A 23,484-nucleotide genomic window follows, 5' to 3' on the forward strand; every position below is an offset into this window, starting at 1 on the left:
ATATACATACGCACAAAAAGAAATAGCAAATTAAATGAGGGCACCGCCAAACTCATCTGTCTTATTTATTTAATTATTTTTTATCATTTTCCCATAAGAGCCAAATATAGGATTAAAAAATTATTTGACCAAGAAACTTCATAATCTTGTGGTCCCCAGAAAGGCCAAACACGTATAAAGTTTTTGAAACCACTTTTTATTTTAAATTATTTTGAAGCGATATTAGGTTAAGCAAAAATGAAGAATTGATACAAACCACAAGAATTGTATTACTCGTGAATAAAGTACGCCTTAATTGATATCTCTGACAATACGATTAACACAGATAATATAATCCCACCTGTAATAAAAATTTTACTGCATATTCCATTGATTTATATAAACATGACATACCAACTAGCAAAAAACACAGGCCCAGTACATTTGAAAAAGTTACTGGAAAAACGATAAACACTGCTTGGCATGTTGGTTTTTTCGGCAATCGTTTATATAAAACTCTTCCAATTAATCCAGTCTCTCGGAACCAGATAAGCCTAAAAATAAGAAATGGTTATTATTAGAATCCATTCGATTACATTTTTTGTTTTGTCTTCTACAAAATACCGAAGGGCGGTATTTGTAATTAAGTACCTTTTATGAATTAAGTGAAACTATATTTTCGTACGTTATATTTTTTATAAAAAGTTGTAAAAATATCAAAATTGTAAGTACTCATTTAGTTTGGGTGTTATGGCTAATAAAAGACATTTATTTAGACTACACCCCAAGCTTTTGAAAAAAACCGGACCACCCTAATGTTAATAAACTCGATAACTAAGAGTGCGTCAAAGATCAGTCAACTGATCTTGTCACCTTCTGTATTCTATTCGCTATTCGCCAACCCACCATACTTAACCTGCAAGTGTCTCTGAAAATCACGGTGGAGAGAATACAGAATCCGCTAACCGATATCCTGCTCTCAGCGAATTTGACAGGATCAGCAATTGAGATGACGTAATAAGTGGTTATTTGTTTTAATTTTTTTTTTTTCTTGTTGTACTGACTTTTTTTTGTTTCTTGTTACGACACAGCCGCAAATCCCTCTCTATCTCTCTGAAAATGAGAGAGATTACAAACAAGATTACAGTTGGTATCAAGATGAATCCTCACAAGTTTACTTCGCTATAGCAGATGATTTTTTTTTTTTCGTCTTGCTGGTTTGAATATCAAAGTGCCCTGCTCCTTTGTTATTGGTTTATCTGCATCTATAAATTCTCATTAAAATTTTGACATTCAAAAGGTCATCAAACAAATCAGAACACTGTATTGGCGCATGCAAATGACGCGGTAAAATGATAATTGAATTGTAAAATAACGAAATGGAAGTTGGTGTTAATGCAGTGAAGCAAATAATTCTGTAAAATTAACAATCTGAATATTTTTCTTTTGGTTTATATGCAGGTAATAATAGCAATTAGCCGACATATGTACTTTGATACGCCTCAAAACGTAAAACGCATTAAATTTTGTGTATTTTTGTACTGAATCACTGAAAAAACTTCAGTTCTCGATAGAGAGTATTTGTGACGGTTACACGATGTACAGAATGCAAAGGTGTGGCTAACATGAGACCGTTAAATGGCTCTCAGCGATCTTGAAGGAATTAGCTGATCATGTTACTTGATTGCCGTCTAAGTCAGAGATGACTAGAGACCGAACTTTTTTCCTCGTGAGAACGAAGAAAGAATCGTGAATTGGGTATTTTTTAAACAAAAACTGTAACTTTTCACATCACACATTGAGGTTAACGTGTACCTATATTTTTTATTTGGGTATTTTGTAAATAAAAATTGGGAATTTTCAGCTTCCACACCACCATTGTGGTTAGCAGTGAGTGCTGGGTTCCCCAGTAGGCTTATATCACGCAAATACATACACATATAAGTAAAATAAAAATAAGCACAGTCAGCATAAAAGCGCCCGCCGTAGCCGAGTGGGTTGGTGCGTGACTACCATTCGGAATTCACAGAGAGAACTTAGGTTCGAATCTCGGTGAAACATCAAAATTAAGAAAAACATTTTTCTAATAGCGGTCGCCCCTCGGCAGGCAATGGCAAACCTCCGAGTGTATTTCTGCCATGAAAAAGCTCCTCATAAAAATATCTGCCGTTCGGAGTCGGCTTGAAATTGTAGGTCCCTTCATTTTGTGGAACAACATCAGGACGCACACCACAAATAGGCGGAGGAGCTCGGCCAAACACCAAAAAAGGCTGTACGCGCCAATTATAAATATATTTATATATATATATAAATATATATTCATAAAACTGAAAAATTAAGATTTAAATGAAATTATCCAAAATTGAAACACAAAAGTAAGAAACACGAAAAATAATTATAAAGAGATAGATAAAATATTGAAATGTTTGAATATAACATATAAAGTAGGCAACAAAAATAAATTTGTAAAACAACAAAAATAATAAAAAATAAAAATAAAAACAAACAATTGGTTCTTTCATTGAAACGAAAAATTCATGGATGATCAGGAAAAAAGACGATTGTTTATTCATATGCGTTGATTTGAAATTTAAAAACAATCTTCTTTTTTCCTGATTTTCAATTTATATTTTATATTTACTCAAAAACAAATAGAAAAACAAAAAATATTGTTTATGCCAAAGCGCTTGAATAAAGAATAAAGAAATAAATAATATGAAAACCATATATTTTCTGTTCTAAACCATGTATATTCTATTTTAGTGTGCCCAGCGAAGGGGGCCGGGTTTGCTAGTATGTCATAATTCAATTATTAAAGGTTTGCTCACTAGTGACATTCGATTTTTGACACTCCCTTACAAAAGGTTGTATTTAAGAAGGTGCATAAAAAGGAAAAAATTAAATCCTTTTTGGTAAAAATGGTATCAAAATAGTATTTTATTACTTAAACGGAAAGAAACTGTGAACGGTTTAAAAAATAAATTTTAATTAATATTTGAATGTAAATAATGGTATAGATAGAAGTGATTAGCGGAAATTGCCAAGTCTAATATTAAAACAAGAAATTATTTCATATAATCCAAGATTTTATTTTGTGAATTAATTTTTAAATTTAAAACCAATCACGAAGTTTCGCCAATATGAAACTATTTTGTTAAAAATAAATAAATAATTGGCACGTACAATTCTGTTAGGTGTTTCGCCGAGATCCTCCTCCTATTTGTAGCGCGCGTTCCACAATTGGAAGGCCCTACAGTTTTAAGCCGATTCCGGTAGATGGTTTTTTATGAGAAGCTCTTTCATACTGGTACTGTGCTTTTCTAAGCCTCCTCTGGATACTTCATCCATCTATAGGAAGGTGGGCTCATTGGAAACAAGTTCTGCCATTTTTTTTATAATGAGGTCTGTAATGTAATCGACTGCGTCGGGACTATTCAATAATTCTCCCTGCTGTAACTCTTTAGCAAACGCCAGCTCTTTGCAAAACATGAGTTCCGTTTAAATCACCACATCATAAGAAATAAAGCTTTGTAAATTCTCCATCTCGATCTCGGATTGCGTCAAATACTCTATCATGTCCTGACTTAAGCGGTATGTACTCCATGTCATACTATCATAATCCTGAACATACCGATGAAAACTCTTGAGCGAGTTGTTGCTCGTAAGCAGTCCATTTTGAAAATGAAATGTTTTTTCTACAAATTTTACTTTTCCTCCACTTTTAGTCAAAGTTTCTAGAGCCAGCAACCCAGTGTCTTGCTAAGGGAGCCGATTTGCCAAGAGAGAATGAGAAAGCTGTTTACTGGGTTCTTTCTATTGTAAAAAGAATATTTTTTCTTTTGTTTTTGAGGAAGTAAGTTAAATAGGAATAACATATATATTCGATTGTTTCCTATAAATATAATCAATATCATTCGAAAAACCTAGCCTAATATTATATACATATACTCACGTGAAACGAAAAATCTCAGTATATTGGCTGTTTTTAGGCACTATCCCATTCATTAATTCTATATCCATTAATCCTTTGACGACTCGTAGTGTGCAAAGTTCGTTCGCATCAAAGTTTTTAGCGATTTCTGGAAAGGCGTCAGCTAATTCACAATGGAATGCGTAGGATCCTTTCTTAATTAAAGAAATGGCCTTTTGAATGTGAGTATAAACTGGTAAATCATCAAGTTCCTTTCGCGAGGGTAGCAATTTCTGTCTTATAAGACGTTTTACAGTGGCAGATTTACTTTCCTGAAAAATGCAATGTACTCGATTTTTAAAACATTGAAGATTTGTTATTAAAATTATACGAATCTTTTGGCTGACTTTTATTTTGGAAAAAAAAACTACTCATAGTGGTGGGTATATACCAACAATCTGGTTTATTCGCGATAAAAACGAAAAACAAAATTCTGAAAGAAGAGTTCATAGCAAGCGTGAAGCAATACTACGGTCTGATCTTGGCCGCACCTCTGAAAAATTCTTACCATGCAAATCTATCATCCTTGGTATGTCGTCATATACCGATATTCACAAATATGTATGTAGTGAATGTCCACAACGGAGAGAATTCAGAATGACTAGAGTAAGCAAAAAATAAGGGATAAACTGCAGCAGCTACCAAAAACGTTCGATCGCTTTTCAACAGCAACGAACTAAACTTCAATCGTGCCATCAACCAAAGGCACAGTGTACAGAATACAAAAGGTGGCACGATTTTGACAACCGATAACGTCAGTACAGCAACGAGTTACGCCAAATATAATACAACAACGTGAATATTATGCAAAACTACGAAACAGGTTCACTTCACTTCACAAATCTTCATTGGAAGGTACAATTATCGGTTCTAACAGTTTCCGTGATTAAAAGCGCTAAGTTTACGCAAATTCTGAGAATGAAAAAGGAAACGAACGCACAACTGTTTGCTGTGACGAAATTCGTGCAATAAATTTTTTCCTTTGAGTTCTGGCGAAGGTTGATAGAAACTATCAAAACTCTATTAAGTTGTTTAATACATATAATATCATTTGTTCAATTTATATAATACAGTGTTCTATAATTAATTTATATAACCTCTTTCGGTTTAAAATGAAGTGAGTGTGACCTCTGAGAAAATTGTCATATTTACAAGGCAATCCTTCCACCACTATCAAAGGTTCTTTGTGTTCAAGACGGTTAACAAGGTGCCCGCCAGAACCAAGTGGGCTTATGTATGACTTCCATTCCTTGCGTTCGGGTTGGGTGATTAATTTTTTAAAATTGTACAATGCCTTTAATATAGAGTTATTCGCTTGAGCACTATGTCTTTTAATAGGATAGAATATTTTAATGTAAAAATGTATCTATTAAGAAGATTTTATTACTTACTCTAAACAGAACTTTATAATATCCAATGTCTTCAAAAGATACTTTAAGAGGGCTGCAAATGATTTCCTCTATATTAGTGGGTCCTTGCGCAGAAGAGGACAATAATCCAGAAACGACTGAAGAAGTATAATAATTATATATCAGAAGCGAAAAAACAAATACCGAAAGAAATAGTATTCTTATTGATTGCCATTTTGATGTTGGATTCACACTTTGCTGGCAAATGGCGGCTATCGAAATTAGCAATATGTTGGCTAAGGAAGTTTGTTCCCTGAAATGAAATGTATCGTAAGCTGCAGTATTGCCTTGTAAACAAAAATCTTTTGTACAAACTTATTGTCCAATAATTGTTTTTGGTTCTCATGCCGTATTTTTATATTATCTATAAGCCAAAAAACTAAGCTTGTGGTTATGATCAACCATGCAATTAAAATCCACACGGGTCTTTGAAATGGTACCAAGAAGCTTCCAGCTTTAATATTGTTGCTTAACTCCGGTACGAATCGATATAAAAATGCAGTTTCGAATTTCCAGCCTTGATGTATTATGTCAAATTCTGCGAAACGACTAATCCGATTAAATATACCAGATACTCCTACGTCAGCTTCGTTCCGGGCCATAATGCCTAAAAATCCTAGCCTGAAGCTTGTATTATCCAAACGTCCTGCCCAGCCACGAGCAACACGAAATTCAATGGAGAAATTGATATGCTCTTTTAAAATTTGAACGAGCTCAAAGTAATACTTAGTAAAAGCAGATATACCAATATGCTTTACATTTTCGGAAAGTAGTCGAGTTATTTGAGTGTTGCTTGTAATGTTGTCAAGGTCAATCTGTATAGGATCGAGAAAAAAATAAAACCATTAATATCACCTTTGTTATTTTTATAATCATAAAAAATATTGAAAAAGTCATAATGCCCATCTCTTGACATTGCATGGGAATTAGATAGAAATTTGAGCTGGTATAAATGCTGGCATATGTGCGTATTGAGGAATAAATTTGTATTTTGAATTCTCTAAATATATTCCGTGAACTTTTCCATCAAGGTAGTATTTGTTTACTGTGAAATTATAATTACAGAAATTTTTTTTTTCAAAAACATTACTTCAAGCAATCGATTAATACATTTTTATGCAGTCGATACATCTCTAAGAAGGTTCGGGTAGGTCTGTAATTTTTTAGATGTTTTTCTTTGCTATTTTTTATTTCGTCATCAACCATCGATATTTGAAGGTCTATATATACTTCGGTGGCCGTAGCCGAATGGGTTGGTGCGTGACTCCCATTCGGAATTCACAGAGAGAACGTAGGTTCGAATCTCGGTGAAACATCGCCCCTCGGCAGGCAATGGCAAACCTCCGAGTGTATTTCTGCCATGAAAAAGCTCCTCATAAAAATATCTGCCGTTCGGAGTCGGCTTGAAACTGTAGGCCTCTGCATTTGTGGAATAACATCAAGACGCACACCACAAATAGGAGGAGGAGCTCGGCCAAACACCCAAAAAGGGTGCACGCGCCAATTATATATATATATATTTATATATATACTTAGTCCTGCTATAAGTTACAAGTTAAGTCCGTTATATACATATATGAAATTGTAATACTTCTTTAATGAAGTTAATTTTATTTAATAATGTACAATAAATATAAAAAAAAAATTTAAGGATAATTATTTCTATTTACTTCGGTTGATTTTACTTAATGAAATCTAAAACTTTTTTTAATAAATAATATAGGCCCATCCGGCACAAGTGAAGCCACTCACCAAAAACGAACGACTGACTTGACAATCGAACAAAACAAGGCGCATCCAAAAAAACAGGAATCTATTCCCAGTTATCGCTTTTCTTCTTTATAACGGGGCATTCAACGAAGCGTCATCTTCTTTTTCATCCTACTTCTCATTGCCTTTCTCTCGTGGGTTAGGTGTTCCCAATTGTTTATTATTATAAAAACTTAGAGAATACTTAATTTAAATACCTTTCAGTTACATTACATAAGTTTCATTCAAAATGGTCACTATTTGCTTTTACACAAGTCATCATACGATTAGGCCATTCAACGGCAGCACGCACGGTTTCCATGGATATTGAGGTCGCTGCTCGATCCAAAGATTGTTTGAGGCTCTACAAACTTCTGTGAGGTCTTCGACAGGCCATATTCTCCAATTCTGACCACAAACTGTAGTCCAATGGATTCACATCTCAACGTCCAGACGCCCAATCTTCTGCGGCTATGAACGCAGGAGTATTGTTTTTTAGCCACTTTAGGGTAGCTTGTGCCCCTCCATTGAAGAGAGTACTAGTGAACTGCTTCACCACGTTTTCTAAGACATCCTCCTGGTACAATTTTGCCCCGGTCTTAACCACTTTTTTGCAGAAATGAAGAGAAGTAATGCTTTTACAAGACACTCTATACCAAACCATTACGGAGGCTGAACGGTGACCACGCTGCACCCTTGAAACAACATATTTTACGGCTTTAGAAGTTTAAACATCGATTTTGTCGCTGTGAAAAGAATATTTTCATGGCCGTTGACACGTGCCACCGAAGAGGCAGCTTCCATCGGTCAAGTCTAATTTTCTTCAAGCGTGTTGTCAAAAGATGACCAGTTGAGCGACAGAAGGCTTCCATGTGGAGATCATCTCTAATTAGTGTTGACATAGATCTGGTCGATACATTCATTTCCCTGGACATGATTTTCTGCTTTCTAAGGTTATTTCTGCGAATTCTTTCTCGAACGGCGTTTACGGCTACACTGGTTCGAACCACGCGAGACGGCCACTTCGTATTCTATTTGTCACTTCAGACATTTGAGAAAAACAAACATTCTCGAAATAATAAGTTTTCCAGACAGTCGTAAATCTCATTTGCACTTTTACCACAATTATGTAATGCAATTACTGCAATGCGACTTTCCTTAATTCCACACTCTATTGTTAACTAGCGAAATTTGCCAAGAAACTGAGTAAAATTTATAAGTAGACAATGCATATGACCAAAAGCAAAAACAACGGATTTTTTTCTGCGAATTTGTTCTCGCCCTATGCATTGTAAAATTTCTCACAGAATTTATGGCAAGACTAAGTATGTTCGTGTTTTTCACGAACTCCAAGTTCTTAAATATGCAACGAAGCAAAGGCTATACGATAGAAGTATGAAAGCTTTTTTATGTCATGGCAGTATGAATTATAATACATAATAATAATTGTACTTAATAAATAACTTACTTTTTACTTTTACTCTTTTTAAGTAACTAAATTGAACTCAAAATGAATTAAAAATAAAACATACAATTTTCGCTAATTTGACCCGTCAACTTCCGTTGTTGCTTCCAATGTGTTTTTCACTAGCTCTGTACATAGCTTGTTTGGGGCTTTTATATTTTTCTGTGTAATGTTGCACATGATGCTCGAAAATTCTATCAACAAGTCAAGTCTGACACAAGGTTTCAAGACCGGAGCATCAGCCTGCAGAGATAAAAACGGAAATCTGGTTATGGATACACAGTCCACACTGGGCATATGGAAGGAACACTTCTGCAATTTACTTGCTGGCGATGACGCACACAATTTCGCCCCAGTGGAAGATGACCCAATACCGCCAATCAACGATAATTTGGACATTCCACCACCTAGTCATGACGAAGTCAGAGTTGCCATTCAGCGACTCAAGAATAACAAAGCGGCTGGCGCTGACGGCTTGCCCGCTGAATTGTTCAAAACTGGCGGCGATGTGCTGATAGGGATCGACCAGATTTTCACATTACGCCAACTCATGGAAAAGACCCATGAAAAGCAAGTCGACACCCATCATCTCTTTGTCGACTATAAAGCTGCGTTCGATAGCCCGATAAGGGATTTCCTGTACGCCACCACGCCATACGGCTTTACAGAATGACGTTGAGCAACACAACCAGCTCCGTCAAGGTAGGAAATAACCTCTCCGAGCCATTCAGTACCGTTCGAGGTTTCAGACAAGGCGATCCACTGTCATGCAACCTCTTTAACTTCGTAATGGAAGGGGTGTTCATCGTAATGGCACTATTTTCTACAAATGTGTCCAGCTCCTTGCGTACGCCGATGGCATTGACATTTCGGCCGCTGTAAGCGAGATGTCACCGCTGCGTTTTCTGCTATCGAAAAGGAATCATCACGAGTGGGTCTGGCGGTGAACGAGGGTAAAACGAAGTATATGCTGTCTACAACGCGGAACACACGACGTGTAGGAACGCACGTTATTGCGGAAAACTATACCTTCGAAGTCGAATTTATTTATCTTGGCACCGCCGTTAACAGCAACAACGATATCAGCCTGGAGATCAAGCGGAGAATCACTCTTGCTAATAGGTGCTACTATGGGCTAAGTAAGAAATGGAGTAGTCGAGCCCTCTCTCGCATGACCAAACTGACACTTTACAAGACGCTCAACATACCCGTGTTGCTGTATGGCGCAGAGGCATGGGTAGTGTAACAAAGCGATGCAGCCGCTCTTGGGGTGTTCGACAGAAAAGTTCTTCGTAAGATCTTCGGTCCTCTGCGCGTTGGCGAAGACTACCGTCAAGAATGAACCACGAGCTGTATGAGCTCTACGCCGACATTGACGTAGTTCAACGCATCGCCATCCAACGCCTGCGTGGGCTAGGGCATGTCGTACGTATGGATGAAGAAGCTCCAGCAAAGAAGGTGTTCGAGGGTGAAGCCCAAGGGAGCCGACGCAGATGAAGGCCATTGCTCCGGTGGAAAGACCAGGTGGAGGAAACCCTATGCTCGCTTGGTGTACAGAATTGATAGATAGATATATAGATACATATAGATACATACATATATGCCAAATCCACGACACCGAACTATTTCTGCACAGATTGTCCCAATTTGGAAAATCGGTACATTGCGCAGATATTGGTAGCCCCCGAACGGTAAACATTTTCATTAGAATCTATGGTAGAAATCCGGTCAGAAGTTTGTCATTGCCTGCCCTGGAGCGAAGGCTATTAGAAAAAAATTGTCTATCATTAGGTGTTTCATGCTTTTAGTTTCGAACCCAGTCTCTACCGAATGGTAGTCACGCACCAACCCATTCAACTACACTGATGTGTTTTTAAACTGACAGAAAGTATATAATTAGTACTTATCGTATACTGGGAATCTCCTAAAATCATTTCAACCGTTATTTTACGTTAAGAAATTTTAAGACTTTAAGACATTTCGATACTTCATACGTCTTATAAATCCCATACTTATTTTAAACAATGCCGCCAAGAATAAAGTGTAATTCTAGTGAACAGTTGCAAATAAGGCGCGCTACAAAAAATGCATTGTGAGGTGTATCAAGAAAATTAAGCACTAAAAATTACGCGAAATGGGCATTTCATTGCCAGAAAATTGGTTTAAACAAATCGAATCGATTGTATCTATGTGTTAAATAATCAGAGATTCATTTTCCGACTGCAGCAGTGATGGAAGCATAAAAATGTGTCCAATTTTGGTATAGCATTTTGTGACATGCCATGAGAAGCACTATCATATTTAAAATATTATTACTTTTTTGCATATTATTTTCAACACTAAATATATGTTTATTATTGACTACAATTATATCAGCTAACAAGTTATTTTGTAATATAAATGAAGGGGATTTACTTAAGGTATGTACATATATTATTTTGAATCAACAATATGAATTGGTAAAAAATATTTGATCATTATGGTCAGGTAAATATTATACAAATTATTAAATTCTCTCTCAGCTTATAAAGTATAAGTATAACTAAGATCTTCTATATTTTTTGCATCTACATTTAACGCATCAGTTCGCAAAATAAAAAATGTTCGTTTTTAACCAAATTATTCCGTAATTGTACTAATAACGGATGATTTTTTAGCTATTATCTTTTTAAACAGTTGGTTTAAACAGCTGACGCACGTTTCGTGTTTTGTTTCAATGTCAAACATCTTCAGTTTCGTCTATAATTTAACCATGAATCGTCTTACAAACGAACAACGCTTGCAAATCATTGAATTTTATTATAAAAATGCGTGTTCTGCTAAGAAAGTTTCTCGCGCGCTTCTTCTATTTTATGGTCAGTTTAATCGAACCACTGAAGCGGCTATTCGAGCTATTGTGACTAAATTTAGAACCAAATTTACATTATTGGACATAAAACCACCAACACGATTACATAGAAAGCGAACTGAAGAAAATATCGCAGTTGTATGGGCCAGTGTTAATGATGACCTGTGTTACTCAACAACGTGGAAAATTTTGCGAATGGATGTAGGTGTAAAGCCTTTCAAAATACAGCTGGTGCAAGAATTAAAGCCGAACGACCTACCGCAACGCAGGATTTTTGGTGAATGGGCTCTTGGAAAGTTGGCGAAGATCCACTTTTTTAGTGAAAACTTGTGTTCAGCGACGAAGCTCATTTTTGGATCAATGGGTACGTAAATAAGCAGAATTGTCAATTTTGGAGTGTAGATCAGCCAGAAGAATTGCAAGAGCTACCAATGTATCCAGAAAAGGTCATAGTTTGGTGCGGTTTATGGGCTGGAGGTATCATTGGACCGTACTTCTTCAAAGATGCTGCGAATCGTAACGTAACTGTGAATGGTGAGCGCTACCGTGAAATGTTATCCAACTTTTTTTTGCCCAAAATGCAAGAGCTTGACTTGCATGATATGTGGTTTCAGCAAGACGGTTCCACATGCCACACAGCACGCGTAACAATGGACTTGTTGAGAGGCGAGTTCGGTGAACATTTTATTTCACGTTCGGGACCTGTCAATTGGCACCCAGATCGTGCGATATAACGCCTTTGGATTATTTTTTGTGGGGCTATGTTAAAGCTCATGTCCATTCAGCCAAGCCTGCTTCAATTAACGCATTGGAAGACAACATTAAAGCATTTATATGTGAGATACCGGCCGAAACACTGGAAAGAGTATGCCAAAATTGGACTAAGCGGATGGACCATTTGAAGCGCAATCGCGGTCAACATTTACATTAAATAATCTTCGAACATTAAATTATATGGACTGTACTATCGATTTAAATAAAAATTTCATGCATTTTTCTGAATTTTACGTGTGTTTAAGTTTTGAAAAACTTTCCTATATATACATATATGTATATATAATTGGCGCGTACACCCGTTTTGGGTATATTTGGCCGAGCTCCTCCTCCTATTTGTGATGTGCGTCTTGATGTTGCTCCACAAATGGAGGGACCTACAGTTTGAAGCCGACTCCGAACGGCAGATATTTTTATGAGGAGCTTTTTCATGGCAGAAATACACTCGGAGGTTTGCCATTGCCTGGCGAGGGGCGACCGCTATTGGGAAAATATTTTTCTTAATTTAGTGTTTCACCGAGATTCTCTCTGTGAATTCCGAATGGTAATCACGCACAAACCTATTCGGCTACGGCGGCCTATAGCTCTTAAAAAATCACCCTTTAGTATCCTCCTATGATAGATTGATAAAAGATTCAACTATCTTTAGAGCTTTACCCACTTAACACCGCCTATATAGTGGGATGATATTCCCTAGGAGCGAACGGAAGAACTACACCCATGTCTCTTGAATAATTGGCATATGTATTCTGCTAGAATCAGGGACATTGCTGCTTCTTTATTTATAACTTTCACTTTCATACACGTGATTTACACGCAGTATATCAATTCTGCTCTTTCTTATTTGGTTTAATTTCACTTCTTGGATATTATATCTGAACATGATTCAATTATAGAAGGTTAGGTAAGTAATGACAAGGGCGCTTTGACACTCCCTTATTTTAGGGCTGCATTTACGAAGGATGGAGAAAGAGGGAAACATGTTTTTCCCTTCTTGCCTAAAGGTAGTAAAAAAGTACGTTAAGTAGCTAATTAGTCTTATAATTAGAGAAAAACTAAGTATATGGGTTATTTAAACTACATTAAAATAAAACAACAAAAAAAATATTGTTTTCTTTTAAAGCAAATATAATATTTATTTAGAATATTTTCGATGTTTATCTAACAACAGAAGAGCACGCAGCAAATATTAGTTAGATGTGAAACGAGAAAAAGTAAAAACATGGAGTCTCTAACGAAGTATTTTCATTACATTAAAAAGGAAATGTTGCAATTAAAAAAAAAATGCTTTTATGTAGGTTTGCGAATATATTTTTTATTACAAGTAGTGTAGTTTATAGTTTAAAGTTTGTTTACCTTAATATACTTGGCCCTAATATTAGTAAGTGTTGGGAAAATGTATTCATATTAGACCATATATTACATTATATACATATATTATATTATATACAAATATTTCATTTATTTATATATATAATTCATAAATTTACGTTAATCAAATGCAATAGAAAAATTCCGGAAAGTGGCTCGTATGGGTGTTGGAACGCTGCACTGATTCAAGCAGATGTAGGGTCGTTGAGCTTGCGCAGAAACCAAAAGCATATAAACCAGAAGTCTTCAAAATTGTTAACTTCAAATATATAACTACGACTTACGTCCCTTGGAGACAGAAAGTGCGAGGGTTTGATCGTAGATCTACGTACAGCGTACTGTTCCAGCCCGTTTAAGGTATCGGCGGAGACAGCCAATTCGGAACCCAAGTCGATTTCAGTGGCTCCAGCACCAGACACATACCGACCTTCACGTGCCAAACATTTGAAGTTATTTACACTATCACCACAGCTCGCTCAATGTCATCCATGAAATTGTCCGAAGAACAGTTGTACCACTTAGCTCTTCAACACACCTCCCGCTGCACTTACGCGCATGTGAACTCCTGCAAATAAAAACTTTTAATACTTTACTAACTCTGGTATATGTAAGGTGACCGCGATTGTATTTGCAGTTCTAACAACCTATGAAGGAAAAGATTTAATAAGAACTTGTACAAATGCCTGATCGAGATTTACATGCATGAGTATTCACAAACGAGTGTTGCCTGTAGCAGAAAGACAGCTTCAAATGACCGACTATAACCAGAATCAGAACATGTTCGATCTAAATAATGAAAAACATTATTAATTTGCAAAATAATTTGTTTTTATTATAATACTTACTCGAATGTTCCCAATTAAAAAAACGGTTTTCAACGAATATGAATAAAGCAACGTGTCAAAATGGAAACAGTGTTATATATATATATAATTGGCGCATACACCCTTTTTGGGTGTTTGGCCGAGCTCCTCCTCTATTTTTGGTGTGCGTCTTGATGTTATTCCACAAATGGAGGGACCTACAGTTTCAAGCCGACTCCGAACGGCAGATATTTTTATGAGGAGCTTTTTCATGGCAGAAATACATTCGGAAGTTTGCCATTGCCTGCCGAGGGGCGACCGCTATTAGAAAAAACTTTTTTTCTTAATTTTTTGATCTTTCACCGAGATTCGAACCGACGTTCACTCTCTGAATTCCGAATGGTAGACACGCACCAACTCATTTGGCCACGGCGGCCGCCGGAAACAGTGTTGCCGACCATATAATTTGCACCAAAAGTTTAGTTTTTACTACAATTCAAAAGTTTTTTTGTGAAACATGTACTTCTTTTTATAAAGAAGCAACACGCTTTCAAATAAAGGAGCCGATTTGTCAAGAGGCAGCGAGAAAGCCTTCTATAATTGAATCATGATATCTGAAGAAAATCAATTCGCGCTCTTTATCTTTACCCATTGGCTTTTACGCTTCTACCGCTACTTCCGTCAAAATCTTGATTTTTGATTCACCCTCCCTCAAATTTTGGTTTATCTTTTTCGTATTGATCGTATCGTATTGATAGAATTTCTTCCCAACGTCGTGTTGAAGACACATTTTTCAGCGTTCTACATTTTTTCGTTGCTGCCTGCTTTCCGTTATCCTTTGTTTTAATCTTCTTTATTCTTTACGAATTTTACCTCTTTAAATTACGTAATGCTGCTGCTTTCTTTGAGGTCTTTAGTATACAATCTTTTAACATACTATATACCATCCTCGTCGCCAGAAATGTTTTTGGATTTAAAACCTTGACGTTTTAAAGTCGTTTTCAATGAAAAAAAGAGGTTGTCTGTAAAGTCGGTTTACTGACAATAGTTTAACGTGACAACGTCATAAGAAAATACTGATGTAATGGTTGCAATTTTCAAAACAAAATTTTAATTTTATTTGTTTGATAGATATTTTTTATGGATATAGAGAAGGAGGTAAATGGAATCGGAATGGAATTGATCAAGTTATATTACATTTACACAAACGTGAAAAATTACGAAACATTTACCAAATTCATGAAAGATATGTTCAATTTCGATTGTGCATCAGACGTTAATATGTCAACAACACTAAGAGGCACCATCATAGATTTGACTTTTTCAAGACATATTACACTCGAAACACTCCCTTCCATTTCCTACTTTTCCTTTCATCGTCCTATTCTCAACAGAGAAATGGTTCATTACCATGCAGACAGGAAGAAGGCATTTGCAAATACAAATATGTGAATTTATATACATATGCGTATATACATACATATGTCGAACGTTGCCGAACGCGGGGGCCGATTGTGCCTTTTTATCGTTCGTTTCGCGCTCTCGCTTGCACTTCTGAGTTTTTTTACAAAATATACAATAGTAATAAGCGAGACAGTATTGTTTATAAAACTATAATATAACTTACATATAGTGAGTAAAATTTTAAATGAATTGACACCGATTGAAATATATGTAATATACTTATATTGGTTCTCATTAATGAGTTATAGGGATTTTTTGGAATAACTGCGGGCGAAATGAGCTACAATGGGGATAAGAATCTTTAAATTAATACATGTATATTAATATAAACTTATACGAATATATGATGATTTTATTAGTCACTTACAACTGTCACAGCTCTCATTTTGAGACCACCAAATTGATTCCTCGTTCTTGCATGTTGAGCTTTTAAGATCAATTTGCCGATGTTTATATCAGGCAATTTCGTAAATGGCGACTCACTTACGCTGTTTGAGATTAAAGAAAATTTCAATGGACTTAGCAAATGCCTTCCATTTGAGTAAACGTTCCAGATTGTAGAATTTGTTCCGTTAATGCAAGTTACTTGCGAATTTGGTCCCAAATAGTTAATGTCAGATGGGATAATTTCTTCGACGTTTTTATTTTCATAAGACCATAGAAACCACTGGTAGGTTTTGTTGAAATAGTGTCCAAGTGATGCTTGTCTCAGAAGATAATCAGTATTGGTACAAGTACAATCAATCATTATCGACGTTCTTCTATAACTTGCACGAGTCAAAACAATTTCAGGAACATAGTTCGTATTCACACTAACTATTTTTACTAAATGAGTGTGATTTCCTACGTTTTTTGCGACCTGCAAAAGATCTGTTTTTATTTTATATTACTCAATGTGAACATTATTACGTCTTAATATATAAAAAAAAACTTCAAATTCGCTTGTTTTAAATGCAAAAGCAGTAAGTTTTTATAAAAGCATCAAATATTTATCTTATAAGTTAAGGCGAGATTCAAGCAAAAACTGTCCATAGTAGCCAAGACGAAAGGTACAAAAAAAAAATATGGGACAAGGAACAAGCCGTCCAACCTCAAAACCCGTTTAGTGTTTAATAACGCGTTCAAAGAAAATCTCCGAGGTTCTTTAAACAAAAACGAAAACGAAAATGGTATATGCCCATCCGTTGACCAAAGCTGGGAGATGATTAAAAACGCATTGCTTACGACGGCACTCAAATGTGTCGGTCTGAAAAAATGGGGACTGATTTCACGACGAATGCGTCAAAATAATGGAAGAAAAACCTCTTGCTAGGACAAAAAAAAAAGCTTCAGCGCAACAATCGGCTAGCCTCGAAAACTACATCAAAGGAAAATTAGGGAAATAGATAACAACTTTAACCTCAAAAAGAGCACATCATTTTTCAAAGGAATCAAAGAATAAACTCGAGTATACTAGCCAAGATAGAACACCTGCAAACTGCAAAGCGGAGAACACCTAACGGAAAAAGAACAAATATTACAGAGGTGCAAATCCTACTTTGAAGATCTGTACAATATGCCTACTGGAAGTACATGCCCGCGACTATCACCTTTCTCAGTTGCTCAGCGGACATGGCTGTTTTCAGGAATACTTGCACCGTTCTAAGCTGGCATACAGCCCTTTCTGTCCAAACTGCCCGAATACTGACGAAAACGCAGAGCACGTCATGTTTTATTGCGACCGCTTCAGAAAGGAACTAGCTATCCTGGAGCAAGCCCTGGGTCATCAACCATCCCCCAGCACCCTCATACAAGATATGTGCGCAACCAGCGGTAAGTGGGAGGCAGCGCAAACGTTCGCAGGTAAGATCATGACGGGACTTCGCTATATTGATTGGGAACGCAAAGCGTTTCAGCAACAGAGAAAGCCGACAGTTTCTGATGAACCGACAACAAGCACAAGCGTTTGAGTGAAAGTCTCAATTCAGTATCGTACAGAACACAAGACGGTAGTGAGTTAAGATAACACTACTGCAAGTTTTCCGATGTCTCCGTTACCTATAAACACAATGGGAATAATTGGGACTATCGACGGTGTATAGCCTTCGTATGCCTGCAGGAGAGGAACCCGGACGGAGGTAACTGTTGTGTCTTCTGACACAAACGCAGACGTTATACTTTTGTGGTACCAGGGTAGAATTAGCCGAGGTGGAGGATTATTATAGTATTAGTGGGAGCGTGCCCCACATACCATTGGTGTGACGTCACCTCTGAGATGTTTCTGACATTTTGATTTCAACCTCCTTACAAAAAAGGGAACAAGACTAACTACAGGAAATATAGGGGCATAACACTGCTTAACGTATGTTATAAATTGTTTTCAACGTTGTTATCGGAGCGCAATTAAGCCCTAGCCGAGCAGGTCCAAGGTGAATATCAATGTGGTTTCAGACCAAACAGATCGACATAGACCAAGCGTTTCTCCTTAAGTAAAATATCGACAAATGTCTTGAATCGGGCTGTGACGTTCACCTCCTATTCATTGACTTCAAACAAGCGTTCGACAGCATCCATAGAGAATCCATCGCCAACCAATACATGATTTAGGAATCCCATCAAAGTTGGTTCGTTTGACGATGCTTACGCTGAAAGGCACGAAAGGAAGAGTTTCTATACAAAAATATAAAAACTTCTCGAAATCAGGGAACCTATTTTCCAGGACCACACTGACTATAGCATACGCGGACGATATAGCCATTGTCGGCCGTAGTAGACGGTACCTAGATGAAATCTTAGCGATAGAAAAAAATGTGAGATTGGTAGGACTGGCAATAAACAAATAAATAAACCAACCAAATACATATATGAGGATCTCAAAAGTAAAAACTACAAGTGGACTACGATCTTTTTTGCTCACGACTCAAAAACAACTTGGCTGCATAACGTAACGGAAGATTTGAAAAATTTGGGCGTCAAAAACTGAAAATCTCTTGCGCTGGATCGTGTTGAATGGAGGAAGATTGCAGGGGCAGCTAAGGCCACCCCGGGGCTGTAACACTAATAGATGATGATGATGACCTTAGTTATTGGCCAAACCTAGTAATCTATCATCCTTACTGCGAACCCTGTGACATGTCAGCCAAAATTGCCGTACAATTTTGTTTTTCACCATAGTCATTGGCCAAACCTAGTAAATCTATCACCCTTGAAAATGATGTCGAAAATTTCAAATTTGGTGAAGAAATTGCAAAAAACTGGTTCTGTAGAGGATGTAAAAGGACTGGACGTTCTGTTAAGAAAGTTGGTATTGCTGCTGCGGCGCAAAGTGTTGCAGAATAACCTTCCACATTAACGACTATCTCAACATGAAGGCATTCAATAATCGACTCTTTGGCGGATTTTACATGTAGACTTGTTCATGGTGGACATTTAAATTATTTAATTTTTCACATATAATTGTTAAGAGTCGTATTTTGAATAAAAACGCTGAAGGAATTTAAATTTTTACATGCAATTTCGTTTTACTAATTAAAGGTAATTATTCGTAGAGTACATGCGCAAAAATTCGCGGAATTTTAGCTATGCCTTTGTAAGATAACGGGATTAAAGTAGCGATACTCAAATACGTTGAACAGAAAAAGTGTACGTTCACTTCACATTGCAATTTGCATGATAAAGACGCTTTTTAAGATAGTTTTTATTTTTTTACCATTCGATGAGTAGTCGCGGTTAAGAAGCAAGTTATAACAGATCAGAGGAAGATATTTTGTTAAACAATGGATAAAAAAGAAAGGAAATTGATATTAGCGAAAGAAATATCATCGTTAATTGCCGGAAAAATGGTAAGAGTCTTCGGGAAATTGCGAAAATTGTTGGCAGGCAGTACTCAATAATCCAAAGATTGATTAACAACTTCAAGCAAACGAAATCCTATGACGTTTAGGACGCCCATCAAAATTGACGATGAAAGAAAAGTGCAACACAACTATTTATATATATTATATATAATTGACGCGTGCACTCTTTTTGGATATTTGGCCGAGCTCCTCCTCCTATTTGTGGTGTGCGTCTTGATGTTATTCCACAAATGGAGGGACCTACAGTTTCAAGCCGACTCCGACGGCAAATATTTTTATGAAGAGCTTTTTCATGGCAGAAATACACTCGGAGGTTTGCCATTGCCTGCCGAGGGGAGACCGCTATTAGAAAAATGTTTTTCTTAATGTTGGTGTTTCACCGAGATTCGAACCTACGTTCTCTCTGTGAATTCCGAATGGTAGTCACGCACCAACCGATTCGGCTATGGCGGTCAACATAACTACCTTGTGAATATTAATCCACGACTGACAGTTTTTTCCAAGTCCCAAGTGTAACATTATTTACTAAAACGTGTAATACAAAAACACCTGAAACTCAGTGGAAAACCGGTACGGATACGATAATTTTATTTAAATATACTCGTATACGTGTCTAGATACTTACTTTTCTGATTGCATGCGAAAATTAACACATTCATAGTCACTGTAAAATTAACAGAAAAATTTGTCAAAATCCATCCGGCGATACTGTGATAGTCACTTTGAACGCAAAAATTTGGAATTATTATATATAGCAGAAATGTAATTACTCCGGGAGGCGACATCATAGTGCAGACAGTATTCTTAACTATGAATTTCTTAGGAATTAATTTTCCTATATTAACCCTTCATATTTCATATTTACATGTACTTAATACTTAAATATTAAATTTATCCAGTAAAATAAGTGTTAAGCAATTAATTTTTGAATGATTTATGTATGAATGTAGGTTCGTTAGGGTGAGCCCATTAATTTTTATGCAAGCACGCACTTGTGCGCTCAGGTATTATAATTTTGTTCACATAATGGTTTTATAAAACGGCTGAAAAAAGACTCTTTATTTATTTATTAGTCAATGAATACAACGATTCTTACTAACTAAGAAGACTAACCTTACGTTACCTAAAATAATTGATTAAGCATAGAGTTAAGACTCCATTTCGAAATGAGAAAAAAATCCAAGGGTAACAGTTATTTAGACAAAAAGCAAGACTAAAATGCCCTTCGATTTTTCAAAGACGCATTTTAGTTAGACCGAATTCTAACTTGAAACCAGTTAAATCTAGTTTCTAGCTAAAATGAGAGAGAACGGAGCAATATAAAGAAATATGTGTGCTTTAATTAGTTCACCCTATGTGAGCTATATAATTATTTACGGAAGTATGTGTGTACGTTTGCATGAACGCAAGAAACCCCCCTTGTGGGTTCAAATAGAAGATAGATGTTTAAGAATAAAGATATACTCCTTGGCTTTCAAGCACTCTCTTTCCAATAATACATCGAACTTTAGCTAAAACGTTCCACACGCTTACAGCGCAAAGTACTTGGGCATGACGTTAGATGCCAAGCTGAAATGTAAGGAGCATATTAAAACTAAAGAGCTGAACTGAATAAACTTAATTGACTTATCGGCAAAAACTCAAAGCTGAGTGTCGAAAACAAACTCTTAATTTACAATCAGATTCTTACACCAGTATGGATATGTACTACTGTGTCCAAAAAATAAGGTGACATTGTATTTATTTTGAAAATTCTTTATTTATTCTTCCAAATCAATTTCATCCCCTTCAAAGTAATCCCCTCCCAACACAATGCACTTATGCCAACGTTTTTTCCAATTTTCGAAACACTGGTTGTAGTCACTTTCCGGGATGGCCTTCAGTTCCGTCTTCGTTGCGGCTTGAATCTCCTCTATCGTGTCAAAACGGTGTCCCCGGAGCGGTCTTTTGAGCCTGCTGAACAGCCAGAAGTCGCACGGTGCCAGATCAGGTGAATACGGTGGTTGCGGAACGATATGGGTTGAGTTTTTGATGAAATGATCACGAATTACGAGTCCAAAAAATTCAATGTTTTCGGTACCAGTCGAGATTTGACGCGCTTGAGGCCCAAAACATCCTTCAAAATGGTATTGACTGAGCCTTTCGATATGCCAACATCATCAGCAAGGTCTCTAATCGTTAATCGACGGTTTTTCAACACCAAATCTTTGATTTGTTGGACGTGAGCTTCGTCAGTTGAGGTTGATGGTCGCCCAGGACGCTCTTCGTCTTCGACACGTTCACGACCGGCTTGGAACTCACTATACCACTTGTAAACATTTTTTTTAGACATAGCCTCATCACCAAAGGCTTTCTGCACCATCCTCAACGTATCCGAAAATTGATTCCGCAAACAAAATTTAACGCAAATTCTTTGCTCAACAAATTTCGACATTGCAAAAAACGAGAAACTCACTTTTAGCAGCTCACAAAACGACGCGTATCTCAAACAGTAAATGAATATTTCACATGAAATTTGACATAGATGTCACTCACAGTACTACCAACCTAAAAAAAAAAAGAATTCTCCTAATCCTTCAAAGCGCGCAGTTTAAAATCAAATGTCACCTTATTTTTTGGACACAGTAGTACAGCGTAAGGTAATGTTGAGATTATACAACGATTTCAAAATAAGGTGCTCCGAAATATTGTAAACTCTTTATTTACAACCAGATTCTTAAACCAGTATGGACTTATGCACCAAACCAATATGGGTGTGTACAGCGTAAGGTAATGTTGAGATAATACAACGAAGCACCTTGGTTCATTCGGATCGGCGACATACACAGAGATCTGTAGGTGAACACAATCAGCAATAAACTCTTTCGCTGCTAAGCATGCTAAAGAATACAACGCACACCAACGTTAAAGCTACCTCTCTTTGCAACAAGCAATATTACACAAGAAGATTGAAAAGGGGCAAACCACTAGACCTTGTGGTTAACCTATTGTTATAATATGTCCATGTTTTGGAAAAAATATTATTTGTTACTCTTTTTTAACTAGGTGTAATAGCATGAAATGTAAATAATTTTTTTCTGTTTTAATAAAAAATAAAAAAAATCCTAATTTAAAAAATTTAATATTTTTAATAGTGAAGGCTTAGAAGGAGATCTTTGAGACGTTGGAAGACGAGATGGAATTAAATCTTTGGCATAAAATAATTTGCAATATAAAGTCCGAGGAATGGCCCAAAACAGTTTTCCAACCCGTTGAACTGTGCCAAAAAGATACAGTGACGAATATATGCATTACATATAAAGTATTGAAGAAAAGAGGTTGTCTGTAAAGTCGGTTTACTGACGATAGTTTAACGTGACAACGTCATAAGAAAATACTGATGTGATGGTTGCAATTTTCAAAACAAAATTTTAATTTTATTTGTTTGATAGATATTTTGTATGGATATAGAGAAGGAGGTAAATGTTACATTTACACAAACGTGAAAAATTACGAAACATTTATCAAATTCATGAAAGATATGAAAGATATATCAACAACACGAATAAGCACCATCATCGATTTGACTTTTTCAAGAAACATTACACTCGAAACACTCCCTTTCATATTTCTTACTTTTCCTATCATCGTCCTATTCTCAACAGAGAAATGGTTCATTACCAAGCACACAGGAAGAAGGCATATGCAAATACAAATATGTGAATTTATGTACATATGCGCACATACATACATATTTATGTATGCTCACTCAAGTAGGAGAGCGTCAGATGTCGAACGTTGCCGAACGCGGGGGCCGATTGTGCTCTTTGTCGTTCG

General features: G+C 36.4%; 1 protein-coding gene across 1 annotated transcript; it reads right to left on the reverse strand.

Annotated features, from left to right (window-relative positions):
- Positions 1-222: 222 nt before the first annotated feature.
- On the reverse strand, positions 223-20,372 carry LOC129247560 (glutamate [NMDA] receptor subunit 1). The gene is made up of 7 exons (XM_054886728.1): positions 20,294-20,372; positions 16,200-16,702; positions 5,674-6,173; positions 5,341-5,611; positions 3,932-4,221; positions 394-533; positions 223-340 (listed from the first exon to the last, which is right to left on the reverse strand). Exons 1-7 carry the CDS (start codon positions 20,325-20,327, stop codon positions 270-272), a joined length of 1,809 nt encoding a protein of 602 aa, XP_054742703.1. The 5' UTR covers positions 20,328-20,372; the 3' UTR covers positions 223-269.
- Between the last annotated feature and the right edge of the window lie 3,112 nt (positions 20,373-23,484).

The sequence above is a fragment of the Anastrepha obliqua genome, chromosome 5 (assembly GCF_027943255.1).
Source record: "Anastrepha obliqua isolate idAnaObli1 chromosome 5, idAnaObli1_1.0, whole genome shotgun sequence".
In the NCBI taxonomy this organism is placed as follows: domain Eukaryota; kingdom Metazoa; phylum Arthropoda; class Insecta; order Diptera; family Tephritidae; genus Anastrepha; species Anastrepha obliqua.

Excerpts from the sequence above, each read along its gene's own strand:
- LOC129247560 (XM_054886728.1), bottom strand. The coding sequence starts at position 20,327 with ATGAATGTGTTAATTTTCGCATGCAATCAGAAAA. Across the intron at positions 16,703-20,293 it reads TTTCGCATGCAATCAGAAAA|ATCTTTTGCAGGTCGCAAAA; the intron begins GTAAGTATCTAG and ends AAATAAAAACAG. Across the intron at positions 5,612-5,673 it reads AAACAATTATTGGACAATAA|GGAACAAACTTCCTTAGCCA; the intron begins GTTTGTACAAAA and ends ATTTCATTTCAG.